General features: G+C 53.5%; 5 protein-coding genes across 5 annotated transcripts; 2 read left to right on the plus strand and 3 right to left on the minus strand.

The window, feature by feature from the left end:
• Window positions 1–429: 429 nt before the first annotated feature.
• Window positions 430–1,455, plus strand: MAM_01487 (pre-mRNA-splicing factor spp2; the record flags this gene model as incomplete). Its single annotated transcript, XM_040820286.1, has 1 exon — window positions 430–1,455. The coding sequence occupies one exon, from the start codon at window positions 430–432 to the stop codon at window positions 1,453–1,455; it is 1,026 nt and encodes a 341-aa protein (XP_040681774.1).
• A 534-nt stretch (window positions 1,456–1,989) lies between these two features.
• Window positions 1,990–3,871, minus strand: MAM_01488 (putative protein family, YAP/Alf4/glomulin; the record flags this gene model as incomplete). Its single annotated transcript, XM_040820287.1, has 2 exons — window positions 1,990–2,970; window positions 3,041–3,871. 2 exons carry the CDS (start codon window positions 3,869–3,871, stop codon window positions 1,990–1,992), a joined length of 1,812 nt encoding a protein of 603 aa, XP_040681775.1.
• Window positions 3,872–4,671: 800 nt separating this feature from the next.
• On the minus strand, window positions 4,672–7,962 carry MAM_01489 (DNA polymerase gamma; the record flags this gene model as incomplete). Its single annotated transcript, XM_040820288.1, has 1 exon — window positions 4,672–7,962. One exon carries the CDS (start codon window positions 7,960–7,962, stop codon window positions 4,672–4,674), a length of 3,291 nt encoding a protein of 1,096 aa, XP_040681776.1.
• Window positions 7,963–10,050: 2,088 nt separating this feature from the next.
• On the plus strand, window positions 10,051–14,159 carry MAM_01490 (uncharacterized protein; the record flags this gene model as incomplete). The annotated part of the gene is made up of 2 exons (XM_040820289.1): window positions 10,051–11,594; window positions 13,340–14,159. The coding sequence occupies 2 exons, from the start codon at window positions 10,051–10,053 to the stop codon at window positions 14,157–14,159; spliced, it is 2,364 nt and encodes a 787-aa protein (XP_040681777.1).
• A 786-nt stretch (window positions 14,160–14,945) lies between these two features.
• MAM_01491 (uncharacterized protein) lies at window positions 14,946–20,186 on the minus strand (the record flags this gene model as incomplete). Its single annotated transcript, XM_040820290.1, has 3 exons — window positions 14,946–15,002; window positions 15,057–19,264; window positions 19,325–20,186. 3 exons carry the CDS (start codon window positions 20,184–20,186, stop codon window positions 14,946–14,948), a joined length of 5,127 nt encoding a protein of 1,708 aa, XP_040681778.1.
• Window positions 20,187–20,332: the final 146 nt, after the last annotated feature.

Here is a 20,332-nt window from a genome sequence, read left to right on the forward strand (position 1 = left end):
TCTGCAAAATGAAGTCTTGAACTCGTATCGACGTTCCACGGCCGTGGGGAAATCTACAACACCCGCTCGCGGCCTGCGCCCTGGTCACCACGGCATGTCCCCATCAATGGTCAGGGCACAACCAGGTCTCAAGTCATCTGTCGTAGGCGGGTCGTCGTCGTCGTATAAATCGGGTCTGGCATCGACGCCACGGCCGTGATGCCTCTGCAGACGGGTATTTTGAGCGTAGTAAGTGATGAGACTGCGCAGTCTCAGCATTGCATCAGGAAAGCGCGCACGGAGTAGCGAAAGCAAGCCACCCCCCGACGCCACGCCCCCACATCACATATTCAATGTGGATCCTGGCATCGGAAATCTTTATCCATCTCATCATCAGCATCAGCATCAGCATCAGCATCAACCTCCAACCCAACCCATCCTCCCAGCGCCATGTCGGAGCCGCCCAAAGGCCGAATAGCCATCAGACTCGGCTCTACATCATCAGCCCCAACGTCCGACAGGCCCCCCCGTCCCGCGCCCCCATCAAGCCTCGGAAAGCGACCCCGGTCCCGCGCCGCCCTCGGCGCAGACTCCGACTCCGACTCCGACTCCGACCAGGACCGCCGCGGACGCCATGAGGCCATCACCGGGTTCGGCGCAGATGGCGCGGAGACGCGACACGGGAGGGAGCAGGCACCGAAGAAGAAGAAGGAATACATCATCGAGAGACAACCAAACAGAGATTGGAGAGGGGAGATGCGCGCACAGAGGGCAGACGCTCGAGAGCCAGAGGACGGCACCGCGGCGACGGCGCCGGCAGACTCAGGCGGCAACAATCAATCATGGGGCCTGACCGTCAAGGGAAAGACGCGTAGCCCTCCCGCCGAGCGACAAGACGGCCCGGCGGAGACCCCGTCGGAGACGCCTCGGCAAGCACCCCTACCCAGGTCGGCAGACGACGAGGCCCTCGATGCGCTGCTGGGCAACAGGCCGAAAGAAGCGAGAGTCATCACAACGGAAGACGACGTGTACAGGCGTGATGCTGCGGGCGCGGGCGCCGCCTCCACGCTGCAAGACTACGAAGAGATGCCCATTGAGGAATTCGGTGCCGCCCTGCTGCGCGGGATGGGGTGGGACGGACAACACCGCGGGCCAAAGGTCAAGGATGCGCGCAAGAGGCCCAACCGTCTGGGTCTCGGCGCCAAGGAGCTGAAAGGCGTCGAAGATCTGGGCGGCTGGAATCAGAACGGCGCAAAAAAGAGGAGCAGGCCGCGGCTGGATGAATACAATCGGCAACAGAGTCGGAGGAAGGAAGAACGGGGCAGGGAAGATAGCTACAAAAGAGAGCGGGACAGGGACAGGGAGAGGGACAGGAATGGCCACAAGGAACGACATAGGGACGGCGATAGGGACCACCATGGAGACGAGAGGCACAGGGGTAGGCATGGGGATTACAACAGGGATCGAAGGCGGTAGTTTCGACGGATTTGTTGATACGAGGGCAATCGTGAGGCGTGGACGGTCGGCGTTGAGCCCGATAGCCCGCCCGGCACTGATTCGAAGTTGTTTCGACGCCCGGCATAGAATACCCGATTCACGCCAGTTTCATGGCTCGTCGGCCGCCATCGTTGAGGTCGAGACTGCCGCGATACCACTCTACTTTGCGCATCACGACGACGAGGCCGCCAGAGTGCTGTGCTGTGTGTCGACTGTGAAGACGACCAGCCACCGTAGGAGCACTGACGGCACGTGCTGTGTCGTCCAACCATCAACTCGGCATCATAGCTACGACTTTCTCAACATATAGGCTCGCGCGCGGGGATCGACTTGCACCACCGACAATCAACAACAGTAGCAACATCAATACCCAGGAAAGGAAATCGGCCACATCGTCACTCCTTACATACAAGTCACGTAACCAGTCCCAGTTCAAATACCTAGGTCAAACGAGCCCGCCGCGACCAAATGTCGTACAACATTTCCACCGATTGCACAACGTTTCACAGCTTGTCACTGCAAAGGCACCCTTTCAAGCGTGTCCTTCAATATTCCCAGTTCCATAACCATGTTGTCAGGGGCGTCGGAATTTTCAATCTCCCTCTTTCCCATCTCCTCAATCAACCGCCCAGACGCGTGCAGAAGTGGTTGCACATAACGATGCTCAATGGCGGCTGCCATGCCCGCCGGCGCCAAGTCCCTGTACTCGTTTCCAAACAGGAACAGAGCAAAGTTTGCAGCCTGTAGGTGGAACGGGGACGCTTCTGCCCAGAATTCCAACAATGACTCGACATCCGCTTCGTTTAGATGCGTCAGGTCGGGGAACAGCGTGTATTGTACGGACTCAAAACAGTCAGGTGTGCTGAATCGTCCTTTGGATTTGGAATTGCGGGCGGAAATGACTTCCTCCCTGAGCCAGGTTACCGCACACGCTTGGAGGGACGCAAACATGCAGTTCTCGAGGAGGTCTTCTAGGATGGCGAGGCGATCGTCCTCGTCTGGGTCCGAGTGGAGGACTGCCCCGGCAATGACTGTTGCGGCATTTCGAGCCTGGATATTGGGGTGGAAGACAGAAATCAGTGTTATGAGATGGTGATATGGCATGTAATTGTCCTTGGCACTTGTATCTGTTGCGCCGCCCTTGGCAAGCTTCTTCTGGCCAACTAGCCAGATTGCGAGTACGACCAAGGCTTCCATAGTTCCAGGGTTGTTCAAGATTTCCGATTGGGGGTCGTCTCCAATGTAGTGCTTGAGTAGTTGTTGGTGGTCTGGAAATATGTGCATCCCAGGCCGAGGTTGGTCGGCATCAAAGACGTCTCCCGCAAAGACCCAATAAGCAATTATGCATAGCAGCCCACCTCCCGATATCTTGATCTCGTCCGCATTAGCAGGATCAAATTCGATCGCCAATGGATCTCTAACTATGGGCGCTTCAAGGATCTGTCGAAGCTCGGCAAAGGTCATCTTGGCAAAGTCCAAATCCCCAGCAACAGCCTAAATAAAACACGCCAGTCAACTCTCAATGCCAGAAAAGGAGACGGCGGCGGCGGTGACGATGACTTACTGCTAGCTGGCCGACCAATGCATCTTTTGCTCTAAGCGCATCTACTTCGTTGAATGCCTGCATCATCGTCTTCCTTCCCGGGGGCACTCTGTCGGGATACGTAAATTCCAGCAATCTTGCTGCCCATTCCAACTTGTTCGAGTTGACGTAGGCCTCAATGACGCAGGTGATAAAGCACCGTAACAAATGCGTCACAACTTCGAGCTCATTGTCGTTTGGAAGATCAGACTTATCCGCCTCTGGATCCGGCGCACTCTTTGTCTCGTCGCTGGTATGCACGGCCGTCTCGAGCACAGTACTCGACTGTCGTGACGGCAGCGGAGGTCTTTTTTGCGCAGAAAGCGATTGCATCAAGGAAATGATGGCAGCGGTCGACTCGGCACTGGTTGGGTCGTATGATCGATACACAGTATCTAGGGTGGTGTGCAAAAATCGAGACGGCGTCTTGACTTGAAGGCGTTTATGCAGGATGCCGAGCATGCCGCAGAGAGTGACAAAGCACTGGTTTCCCACCGCGCCGTTTTCTCCTTCTCCTGTCACCGTTTCCATGACCTGCAACACCTTTAGGATGACTTCCCGAGGGTTTCCCAGACGCGCAATGGTTTCTAGACAGCTCTCGCTCCCTGGGACGTGGATGAGCATCTCAACGAGGTCCCAGCCAATGTCGCTGGTAAGTTCTACATCTTCCAGGATTTCGTGGAGGGCCGGCAGGATATCGGGGGACATGGACTTGTCTATGATTGTGAGGTATGTAAATCTATCGGATGCCGGGGGGCGAGCCTCCTTGAGCCGTTGAATGACCTCGTTCGTGGTTGGCTCGTCGGTGGCCATGACGGATTGCGTGCATGTAGCCAAGCTTCGATCGATGTGTGCTGCAGCTCGAGCCGGGCTTCAAAACGGACGGCCGGTGTGGTTGGTTGAGTTGTTGAGTTGCGCGACGATGCGATGATCGTACTTCACGGGCAACTTGCCTGGTGTGCGGAGGAATTAGTTACATGACTTCACAGAAAAGCACTGGGGGAACACGGTCCGAGCTTGGGTCCCTACCGGTACTCGGTACCTACAAAGTAGGCAGATACTAAGTACTTTGGTAAGTACAGACGGCGCCGGACATGTACATGCGTGCCTACTCGAGGCAAGTACGACCCTGCTTCCCCGCCCTGCCCTCCCTCCAATGTTAATGCGGCCCCGCATCGTCAATGCATAGCATATCTGGGCCTCGGCAAGCCTCACCTTGTCACCCCTCCTGCCTGTCCCGGCCCTTGCATTGACATGTTGTCACAGTCGCCGTGTGTTGGCTTGGGAACTTGAGTCTCTCTGTCTCTCTCTCCTTTTTTTTTATTTCCCTTTATATCCTTTTTTCTTTCAATTATGTAGTTGGCGGCTATAGACTGACATTACCCAAGGTACTCCGTAGGTACGTATGTGCGCCATTTGCGTCCCTTTGCGTCACTTACTCACTCCCTCCCCTCGAATAGCAGACATATTCTGTCTGCACAATTCGTCTGCCCCTTTCTTTTCACCGCGCCAATAAATGTAGAAAATCGTTCAAAATACAAAATTACAATACAACAGCCGATTGTCGTCCGCTCCGGGTCCCGGCAAGTATGATAGATACATGTTGTACATCGCTACAACCCCGTGCTTGTCCTCGAGCCCTTGCTAGGCACCCTGGGCCACGACCACCTGTTCCTGCCATCCTCTCCACTTCGATACTTGGTGCGCAGCGCCTCTGAGACAGAAATGGGCTCTTCCATGGGGATTAGTTGCGGCTGGGCGTGGTATGGCAGCACATTTGTCAGTCTTCTTTTAGACACCGACTTCTCCTTGTTGGCGCCTGCTGCTGATTCCGCCTTCCTCATGTTCTTTACCATGCTCCCAAGCTCGGCATCGCTGTCGATGATTTGTGCTTTGATGAAAGACAAACCATGCCCGGAAGCGTCTTGCATTGTCTCCATCACTGGAACGCGAGGGGTATACTTGTACTGTTCGGGCCGGGGTGCACACCTCGCGTCTGGAATGATCGTGGGGTCTAGCATCGCCTCTGACCCCTTCTCCAGCAGTGCGCTCATGTCCAAGCTTTCGCCGGGCGCGATTGCCGTGGGGTGACTTGGAGTAATGCAGTCCATGTCTACCTCCTTGCGCAGGACATGATCGATATCGACCGCTGAAAAGTACGCGCAAGATTGGGGGAGGTCATGGATGCCAACTTGCTGAGCAAACATTGCTCGAGTCCAGACATTGGCAACCTGGAGAGCCATGGCGGCGCGGTACTTGTCCGCTTCTTTGACAAGGTATCGAATCTCATCATGGACAGTAATGGCTAGACGAGCGTCAATGTTGAACCTCCTAACCAGAAAATCCATCGAGACGATAAGCAGGTGCAGATAGTCGACTCCGGAGGATTGAATGGCCCAGTTGATTCGCGATGTGAGGTAGCCACCTTTGCTAATGAAGCGGCTCATCAGAGCTTCTGTGATTCCAGCTCCGAGAACTGGTGTCTGCGGTCGTTCTTGCTCGGCAAACTCTTCAAGCTTATTGAAGACGAAGGACTCCGTACCGCCTCTCCAAAATGGCTTACTATGAACTATCTTGCGAGTCGTCTTTGTGCCCTTGGTATTGGCATACAGCTTCGAGGCCACTTCCATGGTCTGACTCTCGGACAAGCTGGGATTAAATTGTCGCAACAGCGTTGCCGCAAACTTCAAGCCGGCACCATAAATACGGCCGTAGTTGAACACCTTGGCGTCGTTTCTCGTGATTCCCAAGATGCCGGCTGTCCGTGAGTGCAAGTCCGTACCCGCTGCCTTTGTGCCTTCTAGTGTCATGAACCCAATAGCATTTCCACCATGGATTTTGAATGTCGCATCCCCAACCAGGCTAGCAATCCAGAGCTCCTCGGAGTCGACGTCAGCCCCTACGAAGCAGTATCCCGCAGGAGCCTTCACCATGGCCTTTAGTTCAGAACCAACGCGGTTCTTCTTTGCATTGCTTGCCGTCAGCCACGTATTTTCCACTGCCCGCCTGGTGATCGTCCCCATGGGAATGACTTGGGGCAAGATGAAACCTTGAGAATCTGCCTTTGGCTTGACCCGTCGTCGTCGTGTCGAGGCCTGGCCCTTGGGAATATCTTCTTCATACACCACCATTTGAGACATGATCCGGTCTCTCGCGCTTATCCAGTAAGAGCATGAAGCATTCATTTCAAGAGCTTCTTTGGCATATTCGTATTGTGACGACAGTGTTCCCTTCTCAAAGTAACGCAGATATCCTTTTGCCATAGGATTGGCGCATCGGGCTGTCGGACCATCCTTGTGTGGAAGCTTGAAATAGTCGTGGTCTTCATCGTCCCTGAGAGCAAGCTCCGTTTCGTCAAATGTACACTTGACCATCTGCTTTGCCTTGTACTTTGCTGATTCGCCTCGTGGAACTCGAAAAGTCCACCCGTACTTGTCCGACCAAAATAAGGGGTGGCCATCCCAGGCCAGCCTAAGAAGCAGAGGCGCTATCCGCGTGCGAACTGTGACGTTGATGGGCGAATCGTTTGTTGAAAACAGGTCTTTGTACCACTGTGGCATCCCCGGTTTCTTCTGCCTGGCCGCGGGGCGTGGTGGATCGTTCTTACGTTTCCCTTTGACCATGCGAACTTCCTGTCCAGACCAGTCTAATTGCTTCATCCAGGGATCGTTTTGCCACTTGTCCATGTCATCCTTAATCCCCAGCGCCTTCTCGGTTAATTCAATGAGACGTTCCTGAACGGCATCAGATAGCTTATGATATGTAGCTTCAGCGTTCGCAATGTACGCATCCCACGACTTGTTGACGGGTAGAATGACGGATGCCAAGTGACGTAGGGCCGCGAAGCTGACCGGATGAGGGCAGACCTCGAGAAAATTGGGGAACACAATCTGGTAAACGCGATGTGTGATGGCCACATCCGCAGCACAATAGTCCATCAATTCGTCCAACTTGGCCAAGACGCCCTTGCGATCAAGTTCGCCGAAATCATCTCTCACGGCCTTGTCGATGGACACATTGAGGTGAAACTTGGCCACATCACGCAGGGAATTTATCGAACTACGCTCCACCCAGAGTTCCTCTTCGTCATGCACACTTTTGCTGGTCAAGAGTTCTGCAAGGTCGTTGTCGGGGGTTTGGCTCGCAACCCGATCTCGAAGTTCGCGATTCTTCTTGTGCCTTAACCATGTTGGTCTCTGTTGCGAGCACATGCCGTTGACAGCGACGTGAAGGGACATTGTATCGATGAACGCATTTCGGGACTGCGCAATATCGTACTCCTCCAGCACCCTGGCACGGTCGTATCCGACGTTGTGTCCCACAATGACCCTCTCTTTGGCAGGGTCACCAAGGGGTATAAGGTGGCGATGATTCTTCGACTTTCCCAACAGCCAAGGAGACAGCCATGCATACCAAGCCGTGGGACTTGAGGCGCAGGCCATGACAGCAAATGGACTTTCCTTCCACATGACTTCTGTATCGAAGCACAACATGTGCTCTTCGGGAACGTCGACGGGCTCGTTTCTTCCATCGGGATAATATTTCGTCCATCCACTACGGCGAACCCATTTTCTGGGCTTTGGAGGAGCACTAGCTAGGGCGAATTGTTTGGCGTACGCAAGGTACGGGTCCGCACTGTCGGAGCCAAGTTTGTGGAAGTGCTCATCGAGAGTACGTCCCTGCAGTTGTGGCAAGTCGAACGCGATGGGTCTGGAATTGTCGGTGTTCTTCCCCAGAAGGTCATGGCGTTTTAAATGATCCTTTGACAGCTTGACAAGCTCTTCGGGGGGCGGCTCGCAGCCGTCGGGGAATATTTGGTTGAACACATGAGCGCTCAGCAGTTGCACGCCGATTTCGTTGTATCTAGGTTGTGAGGAGACTTGGGCGCTGGTTAGCAAGGCCATACATGGTCAACGAGCAGCAATGACGGCACGAGCGGATTCCCCCTCGTGGGTTGACTCACTTGCCAGGCTCCCGGAGCTTCTGCCATTGTCGTGTCTGGCGATATCAGACTGCCAGCGGACAAGGGCTCGCCAAGCAAGCCCACGATTCCCGTGATGGCGGGCTAGGCGCACGAGACCGGCAGTCGAGGCGCGCTGGACGTGGCCAGCAGCGGGACAGAGCGTATTCATCAGCGAGGGTGAATCATCACATAGCAGCGACTGTGCGCCATGAATCGTGGTTGGCTAGGGCTTGATTGGCACAGATGATGGAGGTTTGTTTGTCGTGTGTCGTTGCGTCGGGTCCGAGCTCTGGGCTCTGGGCCCACATCAAAGACCCCGGAGCGGAGCGGAGACTCTGCCTGCACAAGCACTGACGACACAAGTCACATGACGCTTCGACTTCCCGCGACGAAGCGAAAAGGGGGGTGGGTGTGTGTGTTGTACACAACCAATAGAATATAAGAATCATTATAGTATGCATGGAACGCCGTAAAGCTCTTCTCGTGACGGGGAACTACCAGGTCCCGTCATCACCCAATATGAATATTGACACCACACGACTTCGCGACGTATCCCGTAACCTATAGTTACTTAAGTACGTAATAGAAAACGGAGGGATACCTCTTTCTCTTACTCTCCTCCAGCTTGTAGTCATTACTACTTACTTAGTAAAGCTTAACAGAACGGGCAGGTAGCACTTATTTTGGTGGCTTGTCGCCTGTAATTCCTCCTCTTTCACCGCCTCACTATTGATTGGAACTTTACATAATCATCTGGGTGTGTATTTCCGCATCCGGTCAAGTTTTTCTCAGGGAAAAAAATAAAAAATAAAAAATCAGATATAGAACGACTCCAAGGAACCTTGGCTCACTTCCTCCTCCCCCCCTTGCCCATCAACTACACCATTCCCGCCCACCCCATCTCACAGATTTTCGAAAGCCGTATTGGGAATATTGAGAATGGTCGCGCTAGCAAGGGAGCGATGTGACGTGTGCCTCCAGCCTTGGCATCTACCTCAAGCTGTGTCATTGGCCGCCTCGATTTGCACATTCCACATTCTGCTAGGCTCAAGATGTAGCTGAAAGATGGTGTATCTCGCCAATACCATCGTTATAAGCTATATTCTCCTGTCCGAGACCAACCGCGAGGAATTAGCGCTCGGACCTCCTCCTCTGACGACCTGCCGAGGAGTTGTTGTGAAGCATTCACGGGCGTGATGGATTATAGCCAAGCCATGAGAAAGCCTTAGGGGCAGAAGATGGGCCTCAAGCCGGGTGAGTCGGGTTTCTGGAGATCAATGCGGTCACTGGATAGGACTTGACTAGCTCCTACGGCCTCTTCCATCGTGCACCTATCCCGGCACTTCTATACACATCTGTGACAAGGACTCGTCTGGGGGCTCGCAGCACCGTGCCTTAACTCAACCTATAACTCACTTTGGTACTAAAGATCCTTGGCTTTCTCCAAGGTCCTTGCGGCCACAGGCCTCTATTTATGCAGCAGCCTTCCTCCCTAGGTCTCTTGACCGTAGTCCTTGCTCTCCAACATCCGAGTGACAATACTCTCGTAATAACAGCAAGGGGACATATATATGGTCTCCAAGACTTGCGCCCTGGAATCATAAAAGTGCTAAGGAGCCTCCTGGATTTGCGATCTGATAGGCCAGTTGAAATCCTCACAAGTCGGTAAGTAGAATAGTGGGAAAAGCGTTGCACGTGACAAATTCTTACCGAGTTGATAGCCTGGTTACAGTTCTGGTCGGCACCATAGGATATTACATCGGCTTCGTCTCTGAACTCCATGTCTTCCACTGGGACAAGTGAGAGCATGGCTCACGTCAGCCGGAGCATCAAGGCGGAGCTCTGTGAAGATTGGCTTAAACAGCGTGTAAGGCGTTGGGGTCCAACGCGAGCAGGGGACAATCTTGTTCCGTCTTGGACTGCGACTATCACGTCTCAAATAGACTCGGTTCACCATTACATTACGTGCTCCGGAGTCGTGAACGGGCAACGCTGTTTGGGATGTTGGTCCCGAAGACGTCGCTCAACTATGGACGTGGGCATCCACTGCACGTTCGGTGGCTGGATACGGTATGACGGCAACACTATTACTGCCGATATATGCGAGGCTTCTGGTGAAGTTCCCTGCACTACCAAACGGAACTTGGCTCAGCTGAGGCGGTTGTGGGCTAAACATGTCTTGACGCAGCCGAGCTCAAGCCAGCAACAAACATCCGACGGCCAGAACAGCACCGCAATTTGGGACAAAGCAGCCATGGATAAAGTATACGAGATGATTGATACAGCAGTCGCACGGTCTGCGGCCAAGAAGAAAGGTGGCGTTGGCAGCGAGAAGGTATTTGGACAGGGTTCGGGGGGCTGGTCGGGCATGTCTGAGGACGGCGTGGTGCTGAAGCGTGACTCGGGGCTAAAAAACGTTGGCCACTATGCTGAAGGATGCGATAAGGAGCCTGGAGGCATTTTCCAGTCGGGAGACTCCGAAGTGTGGATGACGTGGAATGGGTGGTCTACACTAAGCACCAGAGATGGCAGATGGCGCCCGAGTTATCATTTGGAGATTCTGCTCCTGCATCTCACCACTGTGATCGACTTTGGACTTACAAGGGCTAGATTTCGGGAGCGTCAAGCAAGATGGGCATGTGCCACTGAATGGGCGTGGCTAGACACGCCATTGGACGTGCCTCAAGAGTTCATGGACGCGATGCGAACGGACGCCTCTGAGATGATTAGGAGAGAAAAGCTGCGGGCGCAAGACTTGAATCCGCACAAATTTGCGCCCGAAGACGCCGGCACGAAACAGCAGCGACTGCAGAGACTTCACGATCGCGCAGCTCATGTGGCCGCGTATCACACGGCCGGTCAAGGGCTTGACACGGGGCGTGGACTGTTGGCTGCGTGGGCCTTGCTCCTCCCGAATGACATGATAGACTATGAAAGGGATGTTCTTTGCGGCGAAAGTAACAACATGATCCGCAGCTTCACCAGCAGCCAGCAGATTGTCGACGCTAGTGCCTGGTTGCTCAGGGGTCTCTTGTGGTCGTTTCTCAACTCCGATTTCGATCTTGCCGATGTGTTTGTTGGTGTTTTGGCATTTAATGCCGCATATTGGCGATATAACACGGCAAAGTTCGTCATTTACGAGGCAAGGAGTATCCGCAACGTCCGACCGACCACGCCTCGGGAAATCAGTGATGTTGCAGAAATATTAGCTACCAGGAACGCGGTAAGTGTCAACGAAGCTGAAACATATGGTGACATATACCAGGTCTTGGAGAAAAGGGTCCGAGCAGCGTACGACGGCTGCACATGCGTGGAGTTTCCCGAGGGACACGAAGCGAGCAAACTGCTTGCAGCGGTGATGAATGAGGGCGGTGGCGATGAACTTGAGCACCGCCTCTTGGCCGCAATCATTTCCCTCAACAACGGGGCTAACTCGGGGGACATCAGGTGTGAGTGTGGCATGGACCTCCTGATGTATGAGGGCTTCGTGCGGTTCTTTCATCCAGACCAGGGACTTGTTGCTCGACTCCATTACCGCTCCGGTAATCTTGACAAGGGAAACACCATCGTCGAGTGAGCCAATTCGTTGTTCTTGTCTTGGGAGTCTCGTGGTAGAAGTCCGTAGAAGGTATCAGCAGAACGGAGGTAATTTTCGGAACACTGGGGGTATGTACTATGTATTCCCTTGTTCCATCTCTCGCGTCCTCGATTTAATTTACGTCCACCTTGCCCTGCTGCAGCCAACGTTGATCCTTGCAAGGCGGTGCTTGTATAGACTGCTCAGCCCGGTAAGTCTGCGGCGACGGCATCAACTCCATGTCCCTGAGGACTTGGTGAATGACCACGGGTTGTAGAAAGCCCGTGGAGTGGTGCCGGATGTCACTCTTCCTGTATTCCCTCGACAGCCTAATATCTACCCGCTTCGGCGATCGGTGAGATACCAACAGACATTGAATAGGTGGTTCGGCATCTCGTGAGTCTCAAGTAAGTTGGGGCCAAGGCCACTTCGCACCTTCATCCTTCATACTGCCTTTGCTGGCCAGCCCTCTGCTTTTGATGCCATTTGCTCTGGAGTGAGGTCTACAATTGAAGATTATCGAGGCCAACTAGTGGAGAGTCTCATGCCCTGTGCGGATATCAGCGTCCCGGATCTGGAAGCGATTGGCCAAGAATGGGCGGCCGGCCTAGGATTCCAGGACGCCGTCATGGATCCCGGAGTCTGGCTTGTGCATTTGCCGCCCGAGGAGCGGACGTGGAACCAGATTTTGTGGTGGATACAAGGCCAAAAGTCGTTGCTGAAAAACGTTCTCCATGCATGAGCTTTGGACTCGTGCCTGATGGCAAGGCGTAGACGTCGCCTCCGTGGCGATGAGGTCTGGGACGTTCGTCGGTCTCGGTACTCCGTAGTTGGCAAATTGACACGTGATGAGATCTTTCTCCTCCTCAGCCTGCCACGTCGCCTACACTGAGGATACAAGAGCATTTGCATCAACTGGACAATACAGCGCATCAATTGTGTGTGCTCGTGCATCCATTTACGACTGATGAATAGCCCCAGTGTTTGCAACGGTCCACGGAAATCGCCACCCAGCTCGTGGCCTGGACAAGATGTACACGGTACGAAGGACAGTGCGCATTGTCCGGCGACACGCGGAGGTACTTGCTATGTCCTCGAGTATACAAGCATACATACCCAAAATGACTGGTGTCATCGAGTACCTCTGCCATCATATCCTCCGTTCCCAGGTACTCGCCGCTAACCACACGCACACGCATCACACACACCATCGACTTCATCTTCGCTTGCACAACCTCCACCTCTTCAACATAAGACTTCACCCTTGCGCCCGCTACGGGGAACTCGGCTCGCATGGGCTTCCAATGTACGTCTTACGTTCTTTGCCCTGACCCGAAACAACAGCACCCATCACGTTGTGCTCTGACCCGTCTGTGCCTCAGTAACGCGGAGGGCCGCCTGCAACTGACGAGGATTCGCACGCATGCACCATGTCCTCGCCTCCAGCCCTCCCAGAAACGACCAATGTAGAAACGGAAATCGATCCATGCCAAAGCACTTGTCAAACAGATAGCCTCTCGGCACGAAACGCCCACCAGCCCATCCCCCCCATACTACCGCAACAGTCTCCCTGGCTGGCACATACTTGGTTGCCACGCCGTCACACCTCGACAACCTCTTCGTATCCATCTACGAGAAACACGCTGCGCGCGGCAAACGTACCGAATACTCCGTCGACTCCCCCTTGTCAACGACAGCATTCACCATCTTGCTGGCCCTCCTTGGGCCGTTCCACCGCCAGCCTTATCCCACCCGCCCACTGGGACCAAGACACCATCAGTGACGATTTCGCCTTGGATCATACAACAATCCCGCTCTGCCCTGCCGGCGACGACGAAGACGACAACGATAGCGACAACTTCTTTCTGGGAGCATTTGCCGACACCGACTTTTCCTCTCCGTCCACCTACCCTCCATTCACAACAAACCCGCCCGCGAGCGAGCAACCACCGCCGGACCGGGCTACATTTCAGCTCCAGCAGACGGCTCGCACCAACAACAACCCTGGTCCAGAGCCGGCCCCCGTCCGCCAGACGTCAGCCTGTACCCGAACCTCTGCGGCGCCCTCACGACCTACACCGCGGTTCAGTCCGTCAGGCCCAGGAGAATCGCAAAACACCTCGTTTACCACGGACCACGGCGACGACTCATCCCCATCACAAAGCTCTCACCCGGCCTTCTCAAACAAGATGCCGCCGCCGCCATCTCGACTTCAGCATTTGCTCAACGATACTGACGCCCCATCAATTAGTAAACGCATGAGGACATCGCAGCCCGGCGCCGACGCTGTAAACACGGCTTCCGCAGGCTCGTTAGCCACGCCATCGGCACCCTTTGACGACGACGACGACGACTTGTTTGGAGAGGATCGTACCACGCAAGGCTCCGAATTAGTCGAGGGCGAAGACCTCACGACCATAGACTTGACCGAGGCCAACAAGGTTCCAGAAGGCTTGAAGAAGCCGGAACAAGATAACCGCACCAAGATATCCAAGTTCCAGTGTGTCATCTGCATGGATGATGCCACGGCCATCACTGTTACTCACTGTGGCAAGTCTTGACCCTGCAGCGGAAAACATTCATGTCCACTAAGCCACAACTAACTAACACGCGCGACAGGCCACCTCTACTGCGCACAGTGCCTCCATTCGTCACTCCACGTCGAAGCAACAAAGGGAAAGTGCCCCATGTGCAGAGCCAAGATAGACACCAAGTCAAGGAGCTCGTACAACACCAAGACAAAGGGCTTCTGGCATCTTGAGCTGAAGCTCATGACTGCACCGAAAGGCAAACGAAAAGCAGACGAAATGTTGTGACTCGCGCAGCTCATGGCTACTCACTCTGTTTGAGACGAGGGAAATTTTTGGGCGTTGTACATGACTTCAAATTCGCACAAGCGTGGTTGGCCTCTGTGATTGTTACATAAAGGCCTCAAAGAATACACGTGGGCACGGCGCGCGGGGTCTACACAACTTTGCAGAATTATGAGATGCCCTCGTTGGTGGCCTCGGGTCCTGTTATTGACAAGTTGGCATCGAGGCATGCATTCAACGATTGAAAGAGTACATAAGATCCCGTTTGGTACATGCATGATCCTCAATGGACTTTATTTCTAAGACCGTCGCTATACGCTGACCCAAAACACCCCTCAGCCTATGATCCGTTTATTATCCCCTTCGGGCCCCTTCTGGCAGCGTACTACTCTGGGGCCAGTTTATCCCGTCGCGATAGTCGGTTCATGAAATTCCTTCCCCAACGCCGTTTCTATCACCTAGTTTGAGGGCGAAGACTTTGCTATGAATTTGATCAACTTATTTTTTTTCATCTTTACATTGCCAACTGCGAGATCAATGGAACAGTGATTGGTTCGGCTTCATCGACTCGGCTACGGCTTCATTTTCATACTGAATTCTGTCAGCGCAGGAAACCAATGACCAGAGACATCAACGTCAACATACCTCCAAGAAGCCGGTTGCAGCAATCACAACCATGAGCGCATCGGCAAGGTCGCTAACCTTGTCATCCAATGCCTCGTTGTCCACACCCCCGCCGATGCCAGCGCTTCTCTTGAGTGTATGAGTCACTAGCATCCTGTGGTCCGTGAGGAACCTGCGCCCCTGGATGATGTTGTGACTTCCCCTGCTGAGTAGGGCGGCGCCAATGATGCGGACGACCTTTGCCAAGAGGTCGTAGTGCTGCTCCAGCGCATGTGAGTTCCGCACATCACTCTGCAGTTCGGGGTCCGCGGTGAAGAGGCCGCTCGCGTCGATAGCGCGGAAGAGGTTGGCGTAGAGTATGTATTTGGCGCCGTGGCGGGACTGCGCCATTTCGAGGAGGAGCGCAAGGCGGGCGTTTTGGTAGTTTTGCTGGTTGGTGTGGCCTGGTTGAGACGGTGTTTGGTTAGACGGCACGGGGACATGACGGTCGTTTTGACTGCGGCAGAAGAGCTTACCGGCCGTGTAGGCGTCGTGCCATTCTTGCATGATGTTGCGAAGAGAATCGACTAGAACGCCAATAAAGTTGAGCTTGTTGAGAGTCTCGATTACGTGGCTGTCGTTTTCTTGCCGGCCGACACTGACGAGGGAGCTCAGGAGAACGAGAGCCGATGACTGACACGTCGGCTCCCCGCAATACGCGTCGTCGCAAATCACATTGATCAGTCGCTCGCCGTACACCTGGATAGTCTTTGTCGTCTTGGGACGGTTGGGACTCGGCGCACCCTGCGCAGATATGCCGGCGAGATATCGGTAGCAGATCTCGTAATACACCGACCGCAGTTCAGATGTGCCGGCCCACTTTCCAGTTGCTTGCAGACAAATCTGAAAAAGTTGGTACAGTTTGTCGCTCACCAGGTTGCCAATCGATCGACCGTTCTTGTCCGACATGTCTTGACTGCTCAAGTCTAGCTTGGACAGCAATACTCGGGCTAGTTTTGCCAGCTCCAGAGCCTCTTTCGGTCGGTCTGAAGCAAATACTTCGAGGCTGGGTAGCACGGCCTGCAGTGCTTGCAGGAAAAAAGATGTTCGGGCTGTGCCTTTGAAGTCATTGCACTCGACCATGACAAGCGACAGTCGGGTCCATGACTTGAGCACTCTCAGACATTGGGTCGCGATCTGGTTCTGACGGTCAATGGAAATGAGATATTCAATAATCATCCCCTCTTCTCTTTCCGTCATGGCAAGCTCCTGGACAGAGAGGACGCTGCCTTGAGTCTGGAACTCCACTCGTTTTAGAAGCAATATCTCCTTGACTCGATCAATGTTATGAATGGTATTTCCGTCGGCGTCGTCTTCCAAGCAGATGGTGACATCCACGTCCTTGTAAAACTGGAGCGGGGGAGGCGGAATATCCCAGATCCCCTCGGGGAGGAGGAAGTCGAACAAGTCAAAAACAGTTGGTGTTTGGATGGGTTGGTTGTCGTCGCCGATGACTTGCCCGTTCAGAGCCTCAAAAGCCCGTCGCTTTGTGCTCGGTATGCGACCTTGGGAAATCATGCACAACTCCATGGCCATATATTCCAAGGCCAAGCTTCTTGTGGTCAGAAAGTCGACGAGAGTCGGGGCACCGTCGGTAACGGGGAAGTGTAATGATGCGACATTCTGGCCTTCCCAAAGCAGTTCGGGCTGAATGACAGTCTCACGAATGAGAAGGTGAAACAGAAACTCGTTTTCTCTCAATTCATCAATCACCAAGGGCGCGGATAGGGGGGAGCTCCAGAGAATGTGAAGGATACGCATTACTCTGGACTTGATCGCAATAAGCCATCGCCTCATACCCTCGGCATCTTCGGACGGGATTTCCATCAACAGTCGAACAAGTGTGTGAAATAAGGATGTTTGATTTGCAAACGCACTGTTGCTCTCAATCGTGATCGAGTCCACGCCACACTTGAAGCCAAGCAGCAAATGTGCAATGGTTGGTTCTTTCGGGGTTGTAGAAAGACACTGAAGGAGGAAATCTAGGATGTAGATTTTGGTGACGTAGTTCGGGGACTCAGCCTCACGCCCTGCTTCTAGAGGTGCATTGAGCTCTGACGAGAAGCTTCGTGAGATCGATTCATGTTCGCCGTTTGCTTCCATGGCCACGATGGCTTTGTTACGGTGCGATTGACGACCGGACCCTGACCAAGTCGCTGCAATCTTTGATGATGAAGACATTTTCTCGAGAAGTTTGAGGCATGCCAAGGTGAGATCTGGGTGTCCAATGCCACAGTAATTGCCGAGGTCCACGACAAGGTGCAACCTAGTGACTAGTCCCTCCTGGAATGAAGCATATGAAGCATTTGCAACCGGTTGGCGTCTTGCTCCGACTTCCGCTTTGATGAGCGGCCTCACCAGGTCCAGATACGTCGCCTCCAGGTCGAGGACTTTGGAAATGACTTCAACGGCTCTCAAGATACCGAGAATCAAGGGCGAGTCAGGAGCGGCATTGCCCACATCAGCGGGTTCTTGGTGGATCGTGTTGAACAGTGCGGTCATGACCTTGTCGTTGAACATCCATTCCATGACCCGGGCAAACGGGTGCTTCCGAACGTAGGTTGCAAGGTCAGTGGTCGAGATGACAGAGTCAATGTTGATTGTGGTTTCGCTTGTAATCACAATCAAGTCTTCATTGAATGTCGACAAACACGTCAGCATGAAATCAAGGCAACCTAGCCTCAGTACGCGCAACTGGTGCTTGTCTTGGAGCTCATGTGCTTTGCTTGCGAAAACCAGTCCTATCACGAAGTCAACGTAGACCTCGACGCCGGGAATTCGTGAATTTGAGCCCAGGGTCTCCGGAAACGGTAGAGTGTCGTTGAGAGGACTGCTGTCTATTGCGGGTGAAACAAGTGACAGTAGCAATTGAACAAACGACTCCGAATCTTCAAAGCCACTGCTCATTTCATCCAGAATTCTATCCATGGAAATGAGAGGCGCAGGTTGAGCCTGTCTCAGGGGTCCCGTGGCAGGTCCTGCGTAGCCGCCAGTGATCCAGTTTTCCAGACACGTCCACATTGCGAGGTTTTCTTGCATGGTCTTTCTGGACATGAGAGCTTTGAGCGCCATGAAGACGCATCCGCGAAGTCTTGGGGGGATTGGGCTGCTTGCCAGCTCGTACAGCACGTCAACCAGATTGTAGTTTGGATTTTGAAGTAGAAATACCCGCGCAGTTTCACTCTCGGTAGCGAGCTTGGCCATCAAGCGCAAATAACACTCGAGCATCATGGCGGATTCTGGCTCTGTCTCGACATGTTCGTTACCTGGCTTACCAGTGCGGAACCGGGATGTCTGTGTTGTTGTAGGCTTTTGTCTGATCTTGTCAGAGAAGAAGTCTAGCTCTCTGAAAATCTGTGTCCAGGTCAATGACTGAGATCGTCTCATCTTCCCCGACGACTGGTGGCCATCATCGAGGAGGAACTCGTGAGCAGCCGTGGCGCATTCATCGTTTCCAGCTATGGCTTGAAGCATTTCACAAAAGGCCGTGACCAGGGGGGTGGAAGCTCTCCTGGACGCCCAATGCATGAAGCCCGCAAGATTACTGTCTGGGTCTGACCAGAAGTTTGCAGCCGCCTCTTCACGTCCTTCATAGGAATAAGCAATAATAAGGAGGAATCGTTCCAAGTCTAGGTCTTGCTCATGTGCTTGGCTAAGCTGTCTTTGCTCATCTTCCTCTACTCTGAGTTTTCTCAGGACGTCTGGAAGATTTGATATGAATGCATCTACAAATACTTCGATTTGCGACATGAGGCACAGCTGAAAGAATCCTGCAAACTGCACGAATTCAGCCGTCAGGGCAGATGATTTTCTTGTGAGCCAATTCCGCATGCCCACACGAACTGAGTCATGCCAGTCAGCTGGTTTAACATCTCCGGCAACTGAGAGCAGAAAGTCGAAAGCACCATCCTTCAGGGCGTCCAAGAACTGTTTCGATCGTTGGCGATCCTCTTCGTCTAGGTCGGTTCCGGGAGGAATAGCTGCCTCGGGCGGATCATCAAGATAAAATCCGCTGTATTCAGCGAGCCACCAGGCCCTGAATGCGGCATGAAAATGAGGCAGCGGCCATGTCGAATCGTCTGCGGGGGGGGAAAGTTTGCTGTGTATTTCTCGTGCTTTGATCAAGTCATAGCCTCCTTCAGTGGACCCGAATACTGAGATGTAGGCTCCCATTGCGGGAACCAAATGCGCTGTTGCACATTAGCCATTGTGTCAGAGGATTCCATTCATGTTGGAGAGCTTGCACGAACCAAGCAGATTATCGTACTTGTCCAACTTGTTCAGCGTAGAGACAAAGTCCATAAAATCCGATACATCGGCTTGTCGCTTCTCGACCAGACGGCAGAGGACAACTCCCAAAAGTTCGTGCTGCTGTATCAAGCTCACCCGAGAGAACTCAACGGTCTCCATCTCTTCAGAGAGTTGGTCAGACTTGACTTGACTGAGAGCTTGCGCGGCGGCAATCTTGTCTGCCAGCCGTTGCAGCGAGCTTTTGATTTTTCCCATTGCTGCCATACATCGTGGCACGTGTCGTTTGGCCCCCCTCGGCGGGGACTGAAACAACCTGGCGGCAACAAACATCTTGATGGCTTCTAGAGCACCGGATTGCTCTGTGACGTCTTCAATGCTATCCAACTCCAACAATAGCCTCAACGCATCCAAAGTATATTTGCGCTGTTGGTGAAAGCGGATGATGCCACATTCCACCAGAGATCGACCCAGAACAGCCGGGTCATCTTGCGATTCGAGGAGGCACTTTGCAGCTTCGAGTTCGTCGAGGTCGAGTTCATCAGACAATAAAAGCGCGTCTTGTTGGAATTTCTCGTTGAGGATGTACTCTTGTCCTTCAATCGAAAGTTTTCCTGCGAAAGCTTCAGTCTTGCGTCGAATGACCTGGTGAAAGACGTGCTTTGGAAACCTACCCGACTTCACCACGTTCCGGCTCTCATCGTTCTTTGCAGGGGACTCCCACAGCTTCTCCAGCTCTTTTTCGAATGTCCGCACCAGAAGCTCGTTATTCAGACTTTCGGTTGCATCTCCAAAGCCTCCACGCAAGGCCACCAATTCTCGGTGGAAAGCCTGCAGTGCATCCAAAATCACCACGTCGGCCATATTGGTGGTAGGCGCGCTATCGCATAATAAAATATCAGGAACTGCGCGTAAGCAGACAGCTGTCGTCACCAGACAATGGCAAAGAGGGCTTCGAGGATCAGCCGATAACTGTCGCGTGTCCGATCCGGCCTCGATGTTCACGACAG

Source organism: Metarhizium album (genome assembly GCF_000804445.1).
Source record: "Metarhizium album ARSEF 1941 chromosome Unknown scaffold_2, whole genome shotgun sequence".
Taxonomy (NCBI): domain Eukaryota; kingdom Fungi; phylum Ascomycota; class Sordariomycetes; order Hypocreales; family Clavicipitaceae; genus Metarhizium; species Metarhizium album.